Source organism: Microtus pennsylvanicus, chromosome 14 (assembly GCF_037038515.1).
Source record: "Microtus pennsylvanicus isolate mMicPen1 chromosome 14, mMicPen1.hap1, whole genome shotgun sequence".
Taxonomy (NCBI): Eukaryota; Metazoa; Chordata; class Mammalia; order Rodentia; family Cricetidae; genus Microtus; species Microtus pennsylvanicus.
Window position 1 is genome coordinate 13,067,631 of NC_134592.1, and position 19,219 is coordinate 13,086,849.

General features: G+C 48.4%; 2 protein-coding genes across 3 annotated transcripts in view; one reads left to right on the top strand and one right to left on the bottom strand.

The window, feature by feature from the left end:
* Atg2b (autophagy related 2B) overlaps nt 1-5,926 on the top strand; it is a 77,508-nt gene extending 71,582 nt beyond the window's left edge. For both annotated transcript variants that reach the window (XM_075948119.1, XM_075948120.1), the window contains exon 42: nt 1,793-5,926. In XM_075948119.1, the coding sequence (XP_075804234.1) occupies nt 1,793-2,023 (231 nt within the window). In that variant the 3' untranslated portion in view covers nt 2,024-5,926. The remainder of the gene's footprint in view (nt 1-1,792) is intronic.
* Nucleotides 5,927-15,865: 9,939 nt separating this feature from the next.
* On the bottom strand, nt 15,866-18,955 carry Bdkrb1 (bradykinin receptor B1). Its single transcript, XM_075947628.1, has 2 exons — nt 18,883-18,955; nt 15,866-17,400 (listed from the first exon to the last, which is right to left on the bottom strand). The coding sequence occupies exon 2, from the start codon at nt 17,388-17,390 to the stop codon at nt 16,320-16,322; it is 1,071 nt and encodes a 356-aa protein (XP_075803743.1). The 5' UTR covers nt 17,391-17,400; nt 18,883-18,955; the 3' UTR covers nt 15,866-16,319.
* Between the last annotated feature and the right edge of the window lie 264 nt (nt 18,956-19,219).

Consider the following 19,219-nt stretch of genomic DNA (forward strand, 5'->3'; position numbering starts at 1 on the left):
TTTTACAGTTAGATTGTGTAAGTCTTCCTAAGCCGAACATAGCAGTGTTTATATTTTAATTAGCATAAAGAGTGTTTTGTGTATCCTGTAACACTTTCACGATACATCCATGAACACATAATATCATTTAAATGGTCTCATAGTATTTCACTGTAGGAATATGCCATCCATGTTTTCCTTGGTGGGCATTTAGTTCCCATTTTGTTCCCTGTGTGACACTGAACTGGGAATATTTTCTAGCTGTGTCTGTGTTCATGTGTGCAAGAAGTCCCATAAAATTGGCTAGTGGTAACTGTGGGAATCTCCACATTAGATTTTTACTTTTATTTACTTACTTTTCTGGGTTTTTTTGTTTGTTTTTGTTTTGTGGGGGACACATGGTTTATGTAGAAGTCAAAGGACCAGTTTGTGGAATTGGTTCTCTCCTGTTTTGGGTTCTAGGGATCTAGTCAGGCCATAAGGCTTGGCAGCAGGTGCCCTGTGTTGCGGCCTACCAGCTGTGCTGGTGAAGCCTGGTGCTCTCCAAGTGTTGGCAGGACACTCACAGGCCTCTTTCCTTTTCCTGCCATGACACGCCATGTTTGTGGTCATTCTACTTGGGATTCATTAGATTTGCTTTCTAACCATATTCTGGTAGCAGTCAGATGGTGTAGCCGTCCTCACGGCACAGAAGTAGCCTTTGGGGTCCCAGGGAACTGCGTCTGAAGTATAGTTCTTTCTCTCTTATTTCCAATCCATAGCCCCAGTGCTGAGGTTATGGACATACACTTCCACACCTGTGACATCCTGGTGTCTTTCCTGTTGCTGTGGTAGATACTCTGAGCAAAGGAACTTAAGGCAGAAAGAGTTTATTTTAACTCCCAGTTCAGAGCACAGTGTGTCATGTTGGGGAAATCAAGGCAGCAGGAACTCAGAGCAGCTGGAGATGGCATCTGCAGTCAAAGGATGAAATGTGTAGAAGCACATGCTGCTGGTCTACTGTGTCCTTTCCACTTGGAGGTTCCCTGCCCAGGAGTTGCTCATCCACAGTAGTTGTGGCGGGCCTTCCCTATTCAGTTGAGGTCATCAAGATAATCTCTGCAGAGGCCCTCTAATCCAGACAGCCCCTCCTTGAGATCCCTCACCCAGGACACACATCCTGAACTCCTATGAAGTTGGGCTCTGTCACGGCCCAGCATGCGTGCATTCAGCTCAAAACTTAGCAGTTGTGACAGGGGTGGAGCGCTGCTGAAGCTGTGGGACCGACTGTAGGCGCCCACTCACGGTTTCAGAAGTTTCTATGTAACCCCGTGAAGTGTTCGATTTGGATTTTTATCTTAATTGGATATGTTCCACACTTCTTTTCTAAGACATGCTCATAATTGTAGGCAGAGTACATGTGTTCTGAGCACTGAGTGGATCTAAGTTTTCTTGGGCTGCATCAGAGGAATCCTCACTGAGGTTCTCTGTCAAGAGCATTTACTCCAGAGGCCCTCTTTGCAGAGTTGTATTTAGCTAGGGGGATTCGTTGGACCAGAAGTTTCTTTTAGGTTATGATGTGTTTCTGTGGGCTTCCTTGCTTGGGACTAAGCACTGTTGTCTGCACAGGAGTGTTGCAGAGAAATGCTGCCATGATGAGTCCAATTCCTTCACAGCTGGGGCCCTGGTAGGGAGCAGAGTGAGGGCGGCTGGCTGCTTTCCTTGTTTTCTGTTCTGCTCTAGTTGTAGGCATTTTGGCTAAGTGTGAAAGTGTGGCGTGTGGCACCTGAGTTTCTGACCTTTTCTCCTCTTTTCTGCCTCCCACCCTCTGCAGGGAATTGCAGACACGGCTCAGACCATTTATGAGACGGCAGCTCGAGAACACGAGAGCAGAGGGGTCACCGGCGCTGTGGGTGAAGTTCTGCGCCAGATCCCCCCGGCAGTGGTCAAGCCTCTAATTGTAGCCACCGAAGCAACATCCAATGTGTTAGGTGGCATGAGAAACCAAATTAGACCAGATGTTCGGCAGGACGAGTCACAGAAATGGCGCCACGGGGAGGACTGAGGCTTCCAGTGTGACCCACAGAGTGTGTGGAGCTAAGGGGCGGGGGTCCTAGTGGCAGCTTCATAGAGAGTTGTCTAATTTATGTGCTCATCTCAGGAACAAAAGCAGTTTTTAGTTAAATAATTCTATGTCAAAACACATGCAGCCAAAACCTTGTGACATTTTAGGGCCTGGCACTTGCCTACAGAAGTGGCAGGTGTCTGGTGTCATGGTCAGTAGAGATTGCTGCCGTGCTAAATGCTTTGCTTTCGTTAAAGTGGCTGTAATCGTACTTGTTACTGACAAGATCTCATTGGGAACATCTTTGTAAACAGTGTTGAGTGCTAAAGAAAAATATTGGAGCACACTTGTAGTTCTGGGGAGTTGATTTCTCAACTCAGTTTCAACACTTCTGATGCTGCTGAAAGAAGCCACAGGGAAAGCAAAGCAGCTAGGGCTCCAGTGTCTGATAAAGCCGGGCCTCGACTCCCTGAGGGACCAGCTGCTCAGCTCACCTGGAGAAAGTGAGTGTCACAGACGAGATCTGCTGTGCTGCACTTTATCCTCTGTGCGTGCGTGCGTGCGTGCGTGCGTGCGTGCGTGCGTGCGTGCGTGCGTGCGTGTGTGTGTGTGTGTGTGTGTGTGTAGTATAATGCCAGGTGTACTGTGTTCTCTGTCATTTACAAGATTACATAGACATAAAAAGAAGTGAAGATGTCTCACAGATTTTGGAAAGGAAGGTAACCCAAATGTAGTAAGTTTCTGTGTCCAAGTGCAGCTGTGTGTTCTTTGATGGGCGCTGTATCCATTGTTAAGTACACAATGCAGACTATTAAGGTGTGTGGTAAGGGACACTGGAAGTGGGTTTTATTCTTAGAAAGTTAATTAAAAATGCTCCAAATATGTCCTAGTCAGCTAATTCAAAGTACCATTTTTACTTGGTTAATATTGTACATTTTGATAACATGTCAGGAATGAATAAAGTATTTTTATTTAAAGGTAAGATTGTTGTATACTTCTGTGAATATTTTGGTTTTTCTGAAAGCATATTCATTGATGCAATGTTAATGATTGACAGTGGGATATTTGGAGACACTTCTCAGAATTGATTGTGGTTAGTATCACACATTGTTGAGGAGAAAAGGGGTAATGTTTGCAGTCTGCCTAAAGACCCAACAGAAAACCAGGACTTTGTATTCATCCCTGTTTAGAGTCACATGCTGTCCCCTCATGGTTTCTAAAGTGTTGGTGGGTATCAGGGTGAAGTGGATGCCGCAGTTGCATTCCAGTTTGTAGGTGAAAAAGGAAGGTCAGTCTCACCCTCTGAAAGCTCTGAACAAGAAGGCAGTGCCAACCCCAAATCCAGGCTCCAGAGTTTGCAAAAGTAGCGTTGTATACACTTGCATAAGCTTGATTTCCTTTGACTGCTGTGAAATTAAAAAAAAAAAAAACAGATCTCAGCAGCCACTGGTAGGCCTCATGGGACCTCATGGTGGGCTCTTCTGTTCTTGTTAAGTGGGGCAGGTGTCTGATACGGCCCTGGGCAGACACCGCAGGTAGTAGTGGCATGTGTTGCCATGACTGGCTAGCCACTCTGCCCTTCTAATGAAACATGCAGTATGTGCTGCTGTTGCATTTGGTCAGACTTCACCCTACGTCTCCTTCTTAGTTATGTTTAAGGTCAGTGAGAATTGGTACATGGAAGTAATGTCCCCTTTGACCTCTGAGCTGTGTACAGCTCTTTCTTTTAACTAGTTAAATTAATGAAGCCATGTAAACAAGTATCTTTATGATGTCATCTCCTGCTTCTCCCTGTTGACCTTCTCTACCTTGCCAGAGATGTTGATTCGGTCTCCAGGGCTATGTGCATTTATCCAGGCCCCGGTGAGGACTTGTCTGTATTTGAACACTTCTAAGTTACATGACTGTTGTGACGACATGTAGTATGTTGGCATAAGCACAAATAGTGGTGTGTGCCTCTGTGCTCAGTAGAGTGCCCAGACGCGTCCTGTGAGTCTGGTGGCCATGGACACCGTGGCTGTGCCACACCATGGCAGCTGTGGGCTACTTCAGATCTCTACTCTCAGAGTGACACCTTCCTGATCTGGCAGCATGACTGGAGTAAGCTGCAGGTATTCACCTATTGCTACTGAGATCCACAGAGTCTCCCCAAGGAATCAGGGAAGCAAGCTTGCTCGAGATCGCTCAGAGCCTCCACTTCTCTCCTCTTGTCTGTCCTCATACCCTGAGCCGGACATCATAGCAGTAGGCTTCCATTTTAATGAGGTTTCTAGAAAATTTGAATTCCTACTTAGAATATATATTTGTCATCAGTATTCTTAAAATGTAAAAGTCACTGTAAGAAAAAGAATCCAAGTAGCAGTGTTCCTGAGTACCTGGGCCCTTCTGTCCTGCCTCCTGTCCTGTGTCCCTTGGAAGGCCACTGCAGGACCCCTATTAGTCCAGTCAGCTGTGTCTGCTCCAGTGGCTGCCTATCCAGGGCCTCTGCCCCTCCCTGGGTGTCCTGTGACTCGGGACTGGCACCTGGGTGTTTTCACTATTGGGATTGGAAATGAGGATTCTACCCTGCCATAAATGGCTTTGATTCCAGGGTTCTGGGGACAGGGGGAAACACTTCTTCCCTGCCTCCCTTCACATCCCACTGGGGATGTAGAGTTTAGAGTCCCTTGGAAGGACTGAACACAGGGGTGACATTCTTCTGTCTGCGGCCAGACGGACCACTTGGTATCAAAGTCAAATATATGTTTGCACCTTAGGGTGAAAAGGAAGATTATTTGTATAGTGTAGAGAAGTATATTGATGATTTCCTTTTTTATCAGGAAGTTTTATTTTGGTTTACAGGAAGGTATAGCCACTATTCTTGTAAGAACATTAGTATGTCACACGCCAGCCTCTGTTTGGCCATTTTCAGGATTGTACTGGGCACACTTCCCTGTGTGCACAGTTGCAGGCCAGCCAGCATTGCTCAGAAGTGTTCTCCATTTCCCAGACAGAAATTGTGGATGAGAAATCTTTGAGTCTTGTCATTTCCTATTTTGGATCTCTTCATTTCCTGTAGGGATAGGACTCGGAGGCCCACGTTGGTCTTCTCTAGCCAGCGCTGGGATTAGGCAAGTCATTCACTTTGTAGTAAGCATCAGGGTGCTGCAGTTCAGAGGGTGTGACTGTATGGTCAGCTGCTCCCTTACACTTGGGCACTTGGCACCGTGCACAGGGCTGGGGCTGGCCTCTCCCTTCACAAAGGTGTTTACTCGGCTGCCTCACTTTTCTGGCTGGAATTGTCTAGCCTTGTTTGTGTAGCCCGCTGGGCCCACTGTGATGCTTGCTTTTTCATGGAGTTTGTAGGCACCAAGTTCATCTTTTCTGTGGATCCTCCTTGCCTGTCTCAGATGTTAAAGCATCTCACACAGCCATTGTCTTTGCTGAGAATCCTGACTCTCCTAATTATGGCAACTCTGGATGTAAATAAGAATATTCCTCTGTACAAGTATTTTTGTGAAACATGTAACTTGTTAGTGTGACTATTTAAAACATGATGATGTTAAGAATACTTGTGAAAAAAATTAAAATATTTCTTCTTTGTTTTTTCCTTTAAGATTAAGTATTGTCTGTCGCCGAGAACCATTTCTTGAATTTGCTGGAACTGTTTTTGGGGGTGGGATCTATGTCTCAAGGATCCTTTCTCCTGGCACCTCGGATCTAGTGTGTATATGCCGCCAGTTTCTGAGCTGTATCGGGCTATATTGTTTACGTGTGCCACTCCCACCCTTTTGGGGTACTGACGATTTTACTGGTTATCCCTTCAGTGTGGACTTCTGGTCTTAGGGATGTCGGTAGATGCTTGTAAATCTCTGGAGGAGGAAGACGCAAGACATTTAAATAGACAAATTATTTTAAAAGGAGTTTTGATGTGGTGTGTCTCTTTCTAACCAACACATTGGCAGTCGGGTGAAATTGACAAGCCAGGCATCACACTCGGTACTTAAGAAGGAAGGAAGGGCACATCTATGAGATGCACAGATATCAGCCAGACTCTCATGTGTGCCCTTCATTAGGAGTCTGCCCAGGAAAGAGGCCCTGAGACCTTGCTTCATGTGATCCCCACACCTCTTGCTTTCTTGAACTGCTGTGAGTGCGTGTGTGCTCTTGTGTGCGTGTGCATGCATGCATGTGGAAGTCAGAGAATGGCTTATGGGAGTTCTCGACTTCCACCATATGAGTTATAGAGATCAAATTCAGGATTCAGGCTTGACAGCAAGCTCCTTCATCCCCTGAGCCACCTTCCTGGCCCTCTTAAACTGCTGTTGAGAGGAGATGGGGCACCTCACTGCAGGAATCAGTAGGCATTTGCTGATTGAGGTGGAGAAGGGCTCAGGAGCCTTAAATGTGACTTGGGAGGGGCTTGCTTGTTTTGTTTACCTGCCCCCTTTCTGGTCCACCCAGTACCTGGTCCTGAAGCCTGGCAGCAGTGGTTGGAGCACCTGGAGAGTGTCTGCTTGTAAACAGAACTCCGCCTCCCAGTCAGCACATTCCAGAACCTGGAAGTGGCTCTAAAGTGGTTTCTCCATTTCTGCTTGGCATTTGGGGCCACAGTTCCTTGTGCGGAGCAGCCCCGTGTGCTGTCGAGTGTCCAACAGCGAGCTAATAGATAGCAAACACTCCCCTTATTCCCCCAGACATGTCAAATGTCTCAGCAGGAGCAAAATCCTCCCAGAAGCCCAGGTAACTCGTGTGTGGTTGCTTGCATCTGTAATCCTAGCACTTGGGAGACCTAAGCATGAGGATACTATTTATTTAAGTTAGCCTGGGCTGTGTAGTTCCAGCCTAGCCTGGGCTACTACCTTGTCTACAAGTATCATCATCGTCTCTGCTTAAAGGCTGCTCTGTGGAAAGACAGTGCAGTCGGAGGGCCGACCCCGTGTCATATTAGGTAGAACAGGGCTTAAATGTTCCCCCACACACACCCTGAGACCCTGTAGAAATTTTTATAGGACCTTGAGTATATAGATAATTAGGTATGCATCTCTACAATTACTAATGATAAGTTACCAGGAAATTTATCTTAAACCCTTTGTTGTACAGCGTTTGTATAATTTATTAAAGGTATCATTTGCATACTAATGAGATGAGTATCCATGTTTACTTTTACATAAAGCAATCTTGACTGAATATTTGATGCTGCAGACTATAGAGGTCACCTGTCTTCCAGAGTGATGGGTGTTTCAACTTCATAACGCTCAATGCTGAGAACCCTGCTTTGTGTAAATGTGGTGTACAAAGTGGCAGAGCTGTTTAGGGTTATTTCAGAAACACAAAACCAAAATTTCACTAAGTTTTCTTATTTTTGTTTTGAGATGGGTGGGCTCGGGCTCACTATGTTCCAGTCTGGCTTTGAACTCCTGATTCTCCCGCCTTTCCCCAAGTGCTAGGATTACAGGTGCACACCACCACACCCGTCTAGATATCATTTTATAATAAATGTTCTGATGGCCAAGGTACTATCTCCTTTTCAAAGTTTTACTTCTCCCACTACTGAATGGCTGTTTCCTTGAAAACCCTCCTCTTTCACTCTGGGCCTTGTTTTAAAAAACTGTCTTCAAGTGCCTTAGCCTTTGCGTCCTCTTTGCTTTGGAGCCAGCTCACCTGGGTCTCAGCTGGCCCTGAACAACCTAGAGTCACCTGAGTCATTTACCATCCGATTTCCTGCGGCATGTGTTGGCTGACTCACCACAAGAGGGACTGTTAATCCCTCGGGGCGAGAATAAGACCACTATCATTTTGTATCAAATTTGTAGCAAGCTTGGTTTTATTGGCATGCACTCAAGAGCTGGCCTCCTAAGTTGGTTAAAGAGAGCAGTCTGGAATCCATTTCTTGGGCCCCTTTTAAGGAGTAAAATCACAAGTAGCTACAAAGCAAAGTTACAGAAGAGACAATGGGAAATAAGAGAATACAGAAAAGTCTCAGACAGACAGAAAGCCCACTATATGGTTGCCATGTGATTAGGGAGACGAGAGTATTCTCAAAACAAGTCAAGGTCATGGGCTGGGGCAGGTCAGGCTCCAGAAAAGACTTAAGCTCAGCTCTTAGAGTAAATGGAAACATTTTAATCAATGACTCCTGCCTTCAAAATGGAGTCAGGCAGGTTCCTCAGGACCAGTGAGGTGATGAGATACAATTTAAATTCTGACACTGCCAATTGCCTTCTAAGAAAAGTTGTACCTGCTCACACACCCACCATCAAGATTTGCCATAAAGCCGGGCTGTGGTGGTTCATGTCTTTAATCCCAGTACTTGGGAGGCAGAGGCAGGTGGATCTCTGTGAGTTCAAAGCTATCCTGGCCTACAGAGCAAGTTCCAGGACAGTCAGGGCTACACAGAAAACCTTGTCTAGAAAAACAAAAACAAAACATAACCAAAAGACTTGTAAAAACATTTATGTGCGCCGGACAGTGATGGCACATGTCTTTAATCCCAACACTCAGGAGGCAGAGACAAGCGGATCTCGGCAGAAGCAGACGGATCTCTGTAATTTTGAGGCCTGCCTGGTCTACAAAAGCTAGTTCCAAGACAGGCTCCAAAGCTACAGAGAAAAATATTCTGTGCACCTGCTTGTGTGTGCACGTGTGAGGAAGCCAGAGGCTGGGGCCAGGGTGTGCATCGATGAGGAGGTCGGAATGATGTCAGGTGTTCTTAGTAGTTCTGCACCTTAGTTTTAAATGATTTCAGCATATGCTAATTACACATAATAACGGGCTTCATTGTGAAAAGGGTTCTTAAATGGATACTTCTGTCTTTTTAAAACCTTTTTATGTATATGGTTCCTATGCCTGCTTGGTGTCTGTTAGCTCTTGCATACCTGATGCCCGTAGAGGCCAGAGAGGATGTCACCCCCGGAACTGGAGTTACAGATGGAGTTACAAGATTCCGTTTGGGTGCTGGGAATTAAATCCGGGTGTTCTGGAAGAATAACCAGTGCTTTAACCACTGAGCCATCTCTCTTGCCTGATTTTGACATTTTCATACATGTAGATAATGAATGCTGATCATAGTCATCTCTGGACCCTCTCATTTTATGAGCGTGAAGCAATCCACCGTCCTGGCCAGCAGAGGGTGCCCATGCTCAAGTAGCTCTGAAATGGAAATTGACCCCTGCCCTATGGCTCCTCAGGCTGAATGAGACATGACCTTGTGCACCCAAGAAGACTTCAGAAAAATCCTGTCTTTAACCAGGCTGGTATCTAAGTCAAGGTTGGTTTCAATTAAAAATTTAAAAAATGTAGAAACCCTGTCTAGAAAAACTAAAAAAAAAAAAAAAAAATGTTGCTCCAGCAAACTGGCTCAGAACCAAATTGAGTGCCCAAAAGGGGCACCCAAGGGGAAGGAGAGAACCAACTCCTGAAAGTTGTTTTCTGCCATCCACTCAAGCCTGTGCACGCGTGTGCTGGCAGGCACACCCACCATCAATGGTAAACTTGTGCATGTGTGATAGCAATAGCAAAGAATAAAGTGAAATGCCATTTTGTGTCAGGATTGATTTATCCCTAAAAACCCTGAGTTGGGTGGCAACACACATAGGTCCTTCCCTGCCAAGGCCAAGGAACAGGCCCAGAGGGAAGGGGCTTAAGATGCCTGGCAGGAGGCAGGTCTGGGAGATGTAGATGGCTGGCTAATCACTCACTGCTTTGTGTTCAGAAAAGGGTCTTGTTTTCCCCGAGTGCTGTGGCAGGTGTGGAATTGGAGGGAAGCCTGCGCAAGTTTTTCTGCCATGGTTATTCTCCTGGAGAGGCAGGTGAGGCCCTCTGTGGTCCTCACGCTGGAGATGGATGATGCAGACAGTCACTTGTCTGGGACACAAAGTTTGGGAGGGGCACCAGTAATCAAGATAAAGAGCATTTTAACACATTTTTTTAAAAACAACAACAACAACAACAACTTGAAAGTGCACTGGAGGGATGGCTCAGTGGATAGAACTCCGGCCGCACAAGCAGGAGGACCTGAGTTCAGATCCCCAGAGCCCACATAAAAGCCAGATACAGGATGCATGCTGTAAAGCCGGTTCTCCTAGAGCAAGAGGGGAGGTGAGACAGGCAAATCACACAATGCTCTGGCCAGATAGCCCAGCTTCCCTGCCTCAAACAGGAAGAAAGATAAGAACAAATACCTAAAGTTGCCCTTCGACCTCCATACATGTGCCTTGGCATATGTACACCCACGCGCACATAAAGACACACACATCATACTCACTTAGAAAATTTAAAATTAAAACTTGAAGTTGACATAACAACATCCATACAGATAAACAGAACCTCAAAATGTTAAATAAAGATAAATAAAGATATGGTCTTTGATGCTCTATAGTCCCTTCTGTGACCTTGTGGGGGATGGATCATGAAGATCCCTGTCTATCAATCTGTCTCCAGATGTTGACGTTTTCGCCCTCCCAGGCTCACCTTTTTCCATCTTGAGATTGGCAGTGGGAGAAGGAAGGGGAAAACATTGGCTTTGATAGGTGGGGCCGCAGGAGGGAGGCCCGAGAGACATCCATGGCTAGCCAGTCACCATCCACTCACAGCTTGTTACCTCACAGCTGCTGGTATCTCCCTGACTCTGCCCTTCCTGTTCCATCCCTTGTATCAATGTTTGGATTTCCCACCTGGCTCAATTCTGTCTAGCTATTGGCCAAATCGGATTTTTTTAAATGAACTAATGGTAATAAAACATATTCACAGCATAAGAAGGGCATTCCCCATCTGGGGTGTGTGGGTACCACTGTTTCCCCTGAATCCTGAATGCAGGAGGGAGGCAGAACACTGCAGTGGCATCTTTATTACCTTGAGCCCTGGTGTGGAGATTGGCAGGCAGGTCAGTGGCCCATGGGTTTTTTGACACTGAAACTCAGAGTCAGGCCAACGTAGCCATGAAGATCTAGCAAATAGCATTTCCACATGGGGCAGAGCATTTAGTATGTGAACTCACTGCTTAGGCAAGCCCAGAGTGTATGGACAGGTGAGAACGGAGAGAGTTGAGTTTGAGACATACCTGGCACACCGGGAAGTCTTGTGTGACTGAGAATTGCTTAGGTGGTGGATCCTTAGGCAACTCCTAGATCAGAGGTTTAGAGGCTGCTGCACAGCTGTTCAGAGCTCTGTCCACCAGGGGTTGATCCACTCTGATGCTTCTGCTAAAGCTTATCATGTACTTCAGAGTCTCTCTGTCACCCACCAACCCTCGGAACACTGACAAGTATCAGTACTGTTCTGTTTTTGTTTTTTTGAGACAGTTTTGTTGAATAGCCCCGGTTGTCCTAGAGCTCACTCTGTAGACCAGGCTGGCCTCAAAGTGAAAGATCCACCTGCCCCAGCCTCCTTAAGTACTGGTAGTAAAGGTGTGTGCCACTACCGCCTAGCCAGCTCCTTATGACCCATCTTAACACAAGGTTTCCAAGCTGACTGTAGCAGAAAAACACGGGGGGTGGGGGCCTGTGACCTTGACCATGGTGCAAGGTTCACCTCACATTGCCCAATTCACTAGCAAGAACTGAAAGAGCATCAGGAGTGGCTGCCACAGAAATCTGTCACAGAATGGCTGCCACCTCCCGCCCACCAGCACCTGCTGAAAGACAAGCCTGTTGGGACACTGGTTACCATATGATGGGCTTCCGGGAGGTGATTGGATCCAGGGACTCTGATCTAATCTGTGACTTTATCCCTTTATGGATTCATGCAGGAGAAAGGAAAAGGCTGGAGCTCAGCACCAGTGGGAAGAGAATTCATCTCCTAGAAGGAGATATCACAGTCCTGACAGCTTGTCAGATTGCCTTGATGAAGAGGCTGGAGCTGAGACAGAGATGGGCAGGACCACACTTTGACCAGGACTGCTCAGATATTCACAGCCTTTGCCCTTGGAGAGCCACCAGCCCTGCATCCTTCCTCTCACTGTGGCCTCACTAAATACATTTTCTTTTTCTACTTGTACTGTTGCTACATTGACTTGTCAAGGATACTGAGTTTTCCTTGTTAGGGCCAGAGCCTTGTCTGTAACCCTGACAACCAGAACCCCCTCTGTAACCCTGACAACCAGAACCCCATCTGTAACCCTGACAACCAGAACCCCATTTGTAACCCTGACAACCAGGACCTTGCCTGTAGCCCTGACAACCAGAACCCTGCCTGTAACCCTGACAACCAGAACCCCATCTGTAACCCTGACAACCAGGACCCTGTCTTTAACCCTGACAACCAGGACCCTGTCTGTAATCCTGACAACCAGAACCCCATCTATAACCCTGACAACCATAACCCCATTTATAACCCTGACAATCAGAACCCCACCTGTAACCCTGACAACCAGAACTCCATCTGTAACCCTGACAACCAGGACCTGAAGGTGTTCAGAGACCAGAGGTGAGCTCAGTTGGAACCAAGAGATCACCATAGCCTTGGTCTGGTTCCCAGGCCTGTGGGAGCTGCCATTGTGTGTGTGTGTGGGGGGGAGCCTCCCTACCTGCTTTTCATCAAACTCATGACTCGTCTACAGAGAAGAAGAATCTGCCTTGACCGTTGCAACATGTAGGAGCTCCCCAGGGCTGTGATTTGGAGGGGCCTAGCCCTGCTCAGTACCATGGTAAGGGATGAGGGATGGTCTATGTGACAGGGAGCCTGTCTCCTTCCCTGTTCAGAGCAGCAAAAGCAAGATGGGTCCAGAAGCTGGCAATGCCCTGGAAAAGAAGCTTCACCTCTGGCCTTGACCCCTCTACAAGAGAAAGGAGGAGTTCCTGAAAGATAAGGGGACCTCTGGCTAATTCACTGTCCATGCCAGTATTGGCACCCCAGGTGTGGCTGGGCGCAGCCCTAAGTATGAAACCTGCCAGCAGAGCCTGTCGCCAAACCTGTGGGGACAGAATATATTTCTTCTCCAACACTGGCTCTGAACCAAGGCCAGCCTCTCCCCTGCCTGCAGCTGGCCAGAAGGAATACAGCAGCCTTCCTGTGCGGCTCTGCCAGCTGCTGCCTGCTGCTGTCCCAGCCCACAGCAGAACTGAGCTCCAGGCTTCTTCATAGGCCCCGTCCCCATAAATCAGGTGCCTGTTTTATAGAGCTTCTCTTCTAGGGCTCTCCCCCAACCCCCACTGGTGTAGGAGGGTCTTCTTTCTATGTGTTGCTTTCGTTGGTTAAATAAAGAAAACTGCCTTGGCCTTTTGATAGAGCAGCCCTTAGGTGGGTGGAGTAGACAAAACAGAATGCTGGGAAAAAGGCAATGTAACAGGCGCCATGATTCTCTGGCCTGAGATGGACGTAGGTTAGAATCTTCCCGTAAGCCATGACACCGTGATGATACACAGATTACTAGATATGGATTAAAGCAAGATGTGAGAGTTAGCCAAGAAGAGGCTAGATATATGGGCCAAGCAGTGTTTAAATGAATACAGTTTCTGTGTAATTATTTCAGGGGTTAAGCTAGCCAGGTAGCGGGATGCAGCCCGCTGTTCATCCCACTGCACCCCACCCTGACCTGCAGGCCTGCAAGCAGTGTTTCCGAGGCTCACACACCAGCTCACTCTTCTTAAAGTGTGAGACCCCACTCAGGCAGGGCACACTGGTCCAGCTTCCTGGACTGTAAACCCAGCTACTGAACTATACCAGAGGTGGCAAACTAAGTTTCCTGGAGCTGCCAAGCACTTGGGATACCTGGGGGAGGACACCCTGTTGGCAGTATACTGCCAGTCAATACCAAGGCATCTGTGCCCCAGGGAGCCCCAGGGGATCATCTGTGAGGGTACCAGGAATGACCCTCTCTTATTCACTGAGGAGTTCTCAGTGCCGACAGTAGTGGCCAGAGGCTAGACCTTCCGCTGACTGGAAAGACACCGTGTGAACTGTGTAGGCAAGCTGGACACTTGTAGCCATGTAGAATTTCACACTGGCAATGAACTCAAGAGCATTGTTTAAATCCATAGGGTCCAAAGTGGACACACAGGCTGGCTGGATCCTGTTCGTATGTCCGACCATACTACACTCTCCAGGAAAACATGGAGCTTGGCTGGTGACCATAGCGTTATCACCAAGGTTCTGGTAGGCCAGCCTGGCAGACCTGTGGCCAGGCTCCAGGGGTACGTTTTAGTTTTAGAGTGAATTTGCATCTGAGTTGTTTGATGAGGACTAACCCCTTCCATGCAGGAGTGACAGGGTCCGTCCTCACCTCCCACGCATCCTGAATGTCTGGCCATTGTGGCTTCCCCATTGCTGGACCTTGCACTTGGCTCTACAACTCTCTCTTCCTTAGGCCTTGCAGGGTCTTCCCTGATGGTGGGTCTGGGGGGTAACCCACCCTGCCTGTACGATTCCTTGAGTCCTTATCCCTCATGGCCTTCACTGTCCTCCACCCTCCCCTCCATGGGCCCCTGTGCCACAGCTATGCTTGTCCTTGTCATCCCCGGATGACTCCCCTGCTGGGATATTTGAGGACATCTTGGTACTCTGGTCGAGGTGTTCCCCAGCCTCTAGCCTTTTCCTGTTCCAGTATCATTCTTCTCCACCTCCTGCTTTGGGGGATTTCAAGGGTCCCCCAAAGGCCCACGTGGTAAAGGCTGGGGTATTTAGTAGGTTAGGTCATGGTGGAACATCCCCTTAGAGGAGATATTGGGACCCCAGCTTCTCCTGTCTTCCTCTGTCCCAGTCATCATGAAGTATGCATGTATGTATGTCTTGCACCATGCTCTCCTGCCAAGATGCTCTGTGCTGCCCCTAACCCACAGCAGCAAGGCCAACCACAGACAGAAACCTCTGAAGCAGTGAGCTGAGATAGACCTGCCCCCTTGTTATGTCGACATGTTTTGGTGTTATGTCACAGCAAGGGAAAGCTGACTACTATACCACCTAGGCTTCCTTCCTTCCACCCCTCAGCCATTCCCCACAGGCTGACGGATACCCTCAGCCTCCCAGAACCATGATGGTTTCAGCAGTTAGCTGAAATCCAGTCCCAGCACTACCTGACTGCCTTCCGGGGCTTGCCAAGCCTCAGTGAGTAAATTGTCACCACAAATACATGCTCTGTAGATTCAGTGGGACCCCTCAGGACCCCCAGAACACCCCTCTGTTTTGTGAGCACTGTCTGTGGGAGGGCATCAAATACTCACTCGCCATGTCTTTTCTCCTCCAACCCCTGCCTCTGGGAGCCCCTTGCCTTTTTTCCCCCAACTCCTCTCCTAACTTGAAAGCCCACTGCTCTGGATTAGCTTGCTTCTTCTTTCTGGACCATGCCCTTTCCCTATTTTGCTTGGCCAACTGCTAATTTTTAAAAGCCAGGCTATGTGTCCCAGAATACTCTACCTGTCCCAGCCAGCGTCCACTGTCCTGTGTTCTCAGACCCACCCTGTCACCTGGATAGGAGGTTCTTCTGTCCTGTGACACTCTCTTGTGTGTCATTTAGAGTTCTCTGGGAGGGTCCCTCCTGGATCCTTGAAGCCAAGGAGAGATTGGATGAAGGCTCCAGCATTCAGCAATGTTCACGTGAACTCTAGGCAACGGCCTATGCCTTCCCCCAGCCCTTCCTGTCTGTCTCCACAGCCCCCAGAGTCCACCCTGCACGGACCTGAGGGGAAGAATGAACCCTTCCTTGCCTGGAGCTGCTGGATCTGTAGCCTGTGGAGCTTCCCATTCGGACTTAGGGTTATTTAGACCTCTGCAAGCTCCTATGTGTAGGGTCTGCAGCTACCCCACCTCTGCTTTCCTCAGAGTCAGCCTTGGAAGGCCTGGGTAAGTGGGAGTGTCAAGAGGGACCCTTGCTGGGTGCTTCTGTAAGTTTTCTGCGGTTGCTATGGCAGTAATCACAAACTTGGCAAATGCAAATGAGAACACTTTATTCTCTCACAGTTTTCTTCTTTCACAGTCGTAGGGGGCAGGGTTAAAGTCGGCAGGTTGGCGGGGCGCTGCTTTCTAGAGGTTGCAGAGAGGACGTGTGTCTGTATTCTTTCTTCTCCATCCTCTAAGGGCGCCGGCAGTCCCCTGGTCACGGCCCCTTCCTCGTCACTCTGACCTCTGCTTCAGTCTGCACATATTCCAGCCTTCTGAAGTCTCTGCTTAAAAGGAACCCCGGGATTATTTTGTTCTCCCTGCCCCCAAATACTTCAGGATCAGCTGAATATCCAGATCCTTACCTTAATTATATCTGCAAGGTCCCTGCTACCCTGTTAGTAGCATTCCCCGGGCATCTTTGTAGGCCACGGTGGGTCAGCCGACAAGATGGTCTGTATGGTATCGGAGGTCTAGAAGCTAGGCTTCGTGTCTGGCTGCTGTTTCAGTTCTGCCAGAACAGCTGAAAGAGTTCTTTTCTATTGGGGGATATGGACACGAGGCTTCCAGGGCTGCATCTCTTATAATGCTTCCAGACCCTGGTCTTTAAAAGCCGGCCCACAAAGACATAAATCAGTGGGTTCAGGCAGCTGTTGATGAAAGCAAAGAAGTTGGCCAGCTGCAGGCCCAGGTCCGTGAATTCCTTCCAGGAGCAGTCCTGGACTACCTTCACCTGGACCAGGAAATCCAGGAAGGCAAAGAAGTGGTAGGGAGCCCAGCAGACCAGGAAGGAGACCACCAGAGTGAAGATCAGCCCCGTCGTCTTGCTGCCCTTGGGACCCCCACACCTCGTTCTGCTGGCCTCCTTCTGCCCTCTCAGGGATGCCAGGATGTGATAGTTGAAGAAGATGATGGCAGTCAATGGGAGGAAGAAACCCAAAATGTTCAACTCCACCATCCTTGCAAAATGCCAGGCGTCGTGGGGGAAAAGCAGGATGCAGGCAGAGATGTTCAAGTCGGGGACAACTCTGACGGAACGTAGTAGAAACGTGGGGATGCTCAAGAGGCCCCCTGCTATCCAGATGAGCAGACAGGTGGTTCGGGCTTGTCGCCGCCGCCGGGATCCTCTGCTAGTCATGGGATATACCAGAGACCGGTAGCGGTCCTGACTGATGGCCACCACCAGGAAGATACTGATGAACAGATGGGCTTTGATGATCCCGTTGACCACCCGGCAGAGTTCAGTGCCAAAGGGCCAGTTGAAACGGTTCCAGATGTTCTCTGCCCAGAAGGGTAGGCCCAGGACGAACACCAGATCAGAAGCTGCCAAGTTAGCCAGGTAGATTTCGGCGACGGTTAAGCGGTGTTGTCTCCGCCGATGCCGAGGCAGGAGGAAGAAGGACAGTACTGAAAGGTTCCCCAGAAGGCCAAAGAAACAGATGGTGATGACAAATCCTGGAAGCACCCTATACAGCAGGTCCCAGGCTTCTGGAGCATCCTTGCAGGAGGTGATGTTGGGAGACGCCTGCTGGCTTTGGTTAGTGGGCTGCAGCTCCAATAAGGCCTGGGACGCCATCCACAGTGACCTGAAATGGACAGAGTAAAGAGTACAGGAGATCACGCCCAGCCTGTGGTTTGCTCCAGACAATAAAGTTTTATTGGCACACAGCCCATACGCACTGCTTATGTAACTGCGTCTTTGACTACTTTCTTGCTATGGTAGCAGAGGAGAGTGGTGCAGCCCAGGCTGTCTGGTCTGCAAAACTGACAGTATTTACTGTTTGTTTCTGTAGAGGAGGAGAGGACTGGCTTAGTCTAAAAGAGGAAACAGTAGAGGCTGGAGGAAAGGCCCATTGACTAAAAACACGGTACTGGCTGGTCTGCGTGTCAACTTGACACAAGCTAGAGTTGAGAGGAAGGAGCCTCAGTTGAGGAAATACCGCCATGAGATCCAGCTGTAGGGCATTTCCTCAATTAGTGATCAATGGGGGAGGGCCCTGTCATGGTGGGTGGTGCCATCCTTGGAATGATGGTTCTGGGTTCTATTAGAAAGCAGGCTGAGCAAACCATGAGGAGCAAGCCTGTAAGCAGCATCCCTCCTTGGCCCCTATGTCAGCTCCTGCCTCAGTTTCCTGCCCCATTGGAGTTTCTGTTCTGACTTCCTTCAGTGATGGACTATGCTGTGGAAGTATAAGCCAAATAAACCCTTTCCTCCCCAACTCGCTTACTGGCCAAGGCGTTTCGTCGCAGCAGTAGAAACCCTAAGACAAGCACTGACGGCTGCTCTTCCAGAGGACCGGAGTTTGAGTCCCAGCAATCCTATGGCCGCTCATAACCATCCGTAACTCCAGACCTAGAGGATCCGACATCCTTTTCTGTCTCCACAGGCACTGCATGCATGTGCTGGACATACATACATGCAGGCAACACACCCATACACCGAAAATCACATGCTGGACATACATACGTGCAGGCAAAACTCCCAATCACAGAAAATCAAAATAAAGGCAAAACAACTTTTAAGAAGAGGGGACAAGGTATGGTGGCACATGCCTTTAATCCGAGCATTCTACTAGCAGAGACAGAATCTCTGAGGGTTCAAGGCCAGCCTGGGCTACATATTGAGCTCCAGGACAGCCAGGGCTCCATAGAGAGACTTGTCTCAACACGTACACACATGTGTACACATGCGCGCGCGCGCACACACACACACACACACACACACACACACACACACACGAAATTAAACCCCAAACCAGAAGCTGAGTATTGTGGCTCACACCTGCAAACCCAGAACTGGAGAGCCCGAAGCAGTATTGGGCTACATAGGGAGACCCTGTCTCAAAACCACAAAAAGCTTTCCCTTCAAACCAGAAACAAACCCAAACGTAGGATACAAATCCCAGACATAGGTTACCAATTCTGTTTAAAATGAATGCTTGTAGCCTGTCTGTTCGACTAGTACATATGTAGACGAGGGCTTGTTTTGTTTATTGTCTTTTGCTAAGAGTCATGATCTATGATTACATTTAACGGTCCTAAGAGGAAAACAGATGGCTATGACTTACCCTGACAGAAAACGGAAAAGCTCGCAGCTTCGATTGGGTTTTTGATCGTGATGGCTGTCTTGGGAGGTTTCTGTACTGGTCAGCTCTCTGGACATACGCTGGTCTTAAATGAAACCACCTCTGTTCTCATGATGTCACAGGGGATTACCCAAAAAGTGAGTCTCAAGCCAGCGGAGGCTATGGGCTGGAGGGAGGTGTGACATCGCATTTCTCTTGGCACTTAGGGTTAGTAGGAGGTCCTTCAACAACCTGGCACTTTCTTTGCTGACATTTGTGGCCTGTTGTTTTTGCCTAATGACTGTGTGTTGCCAAATAGGCCCCACAGACACCCAAAGCT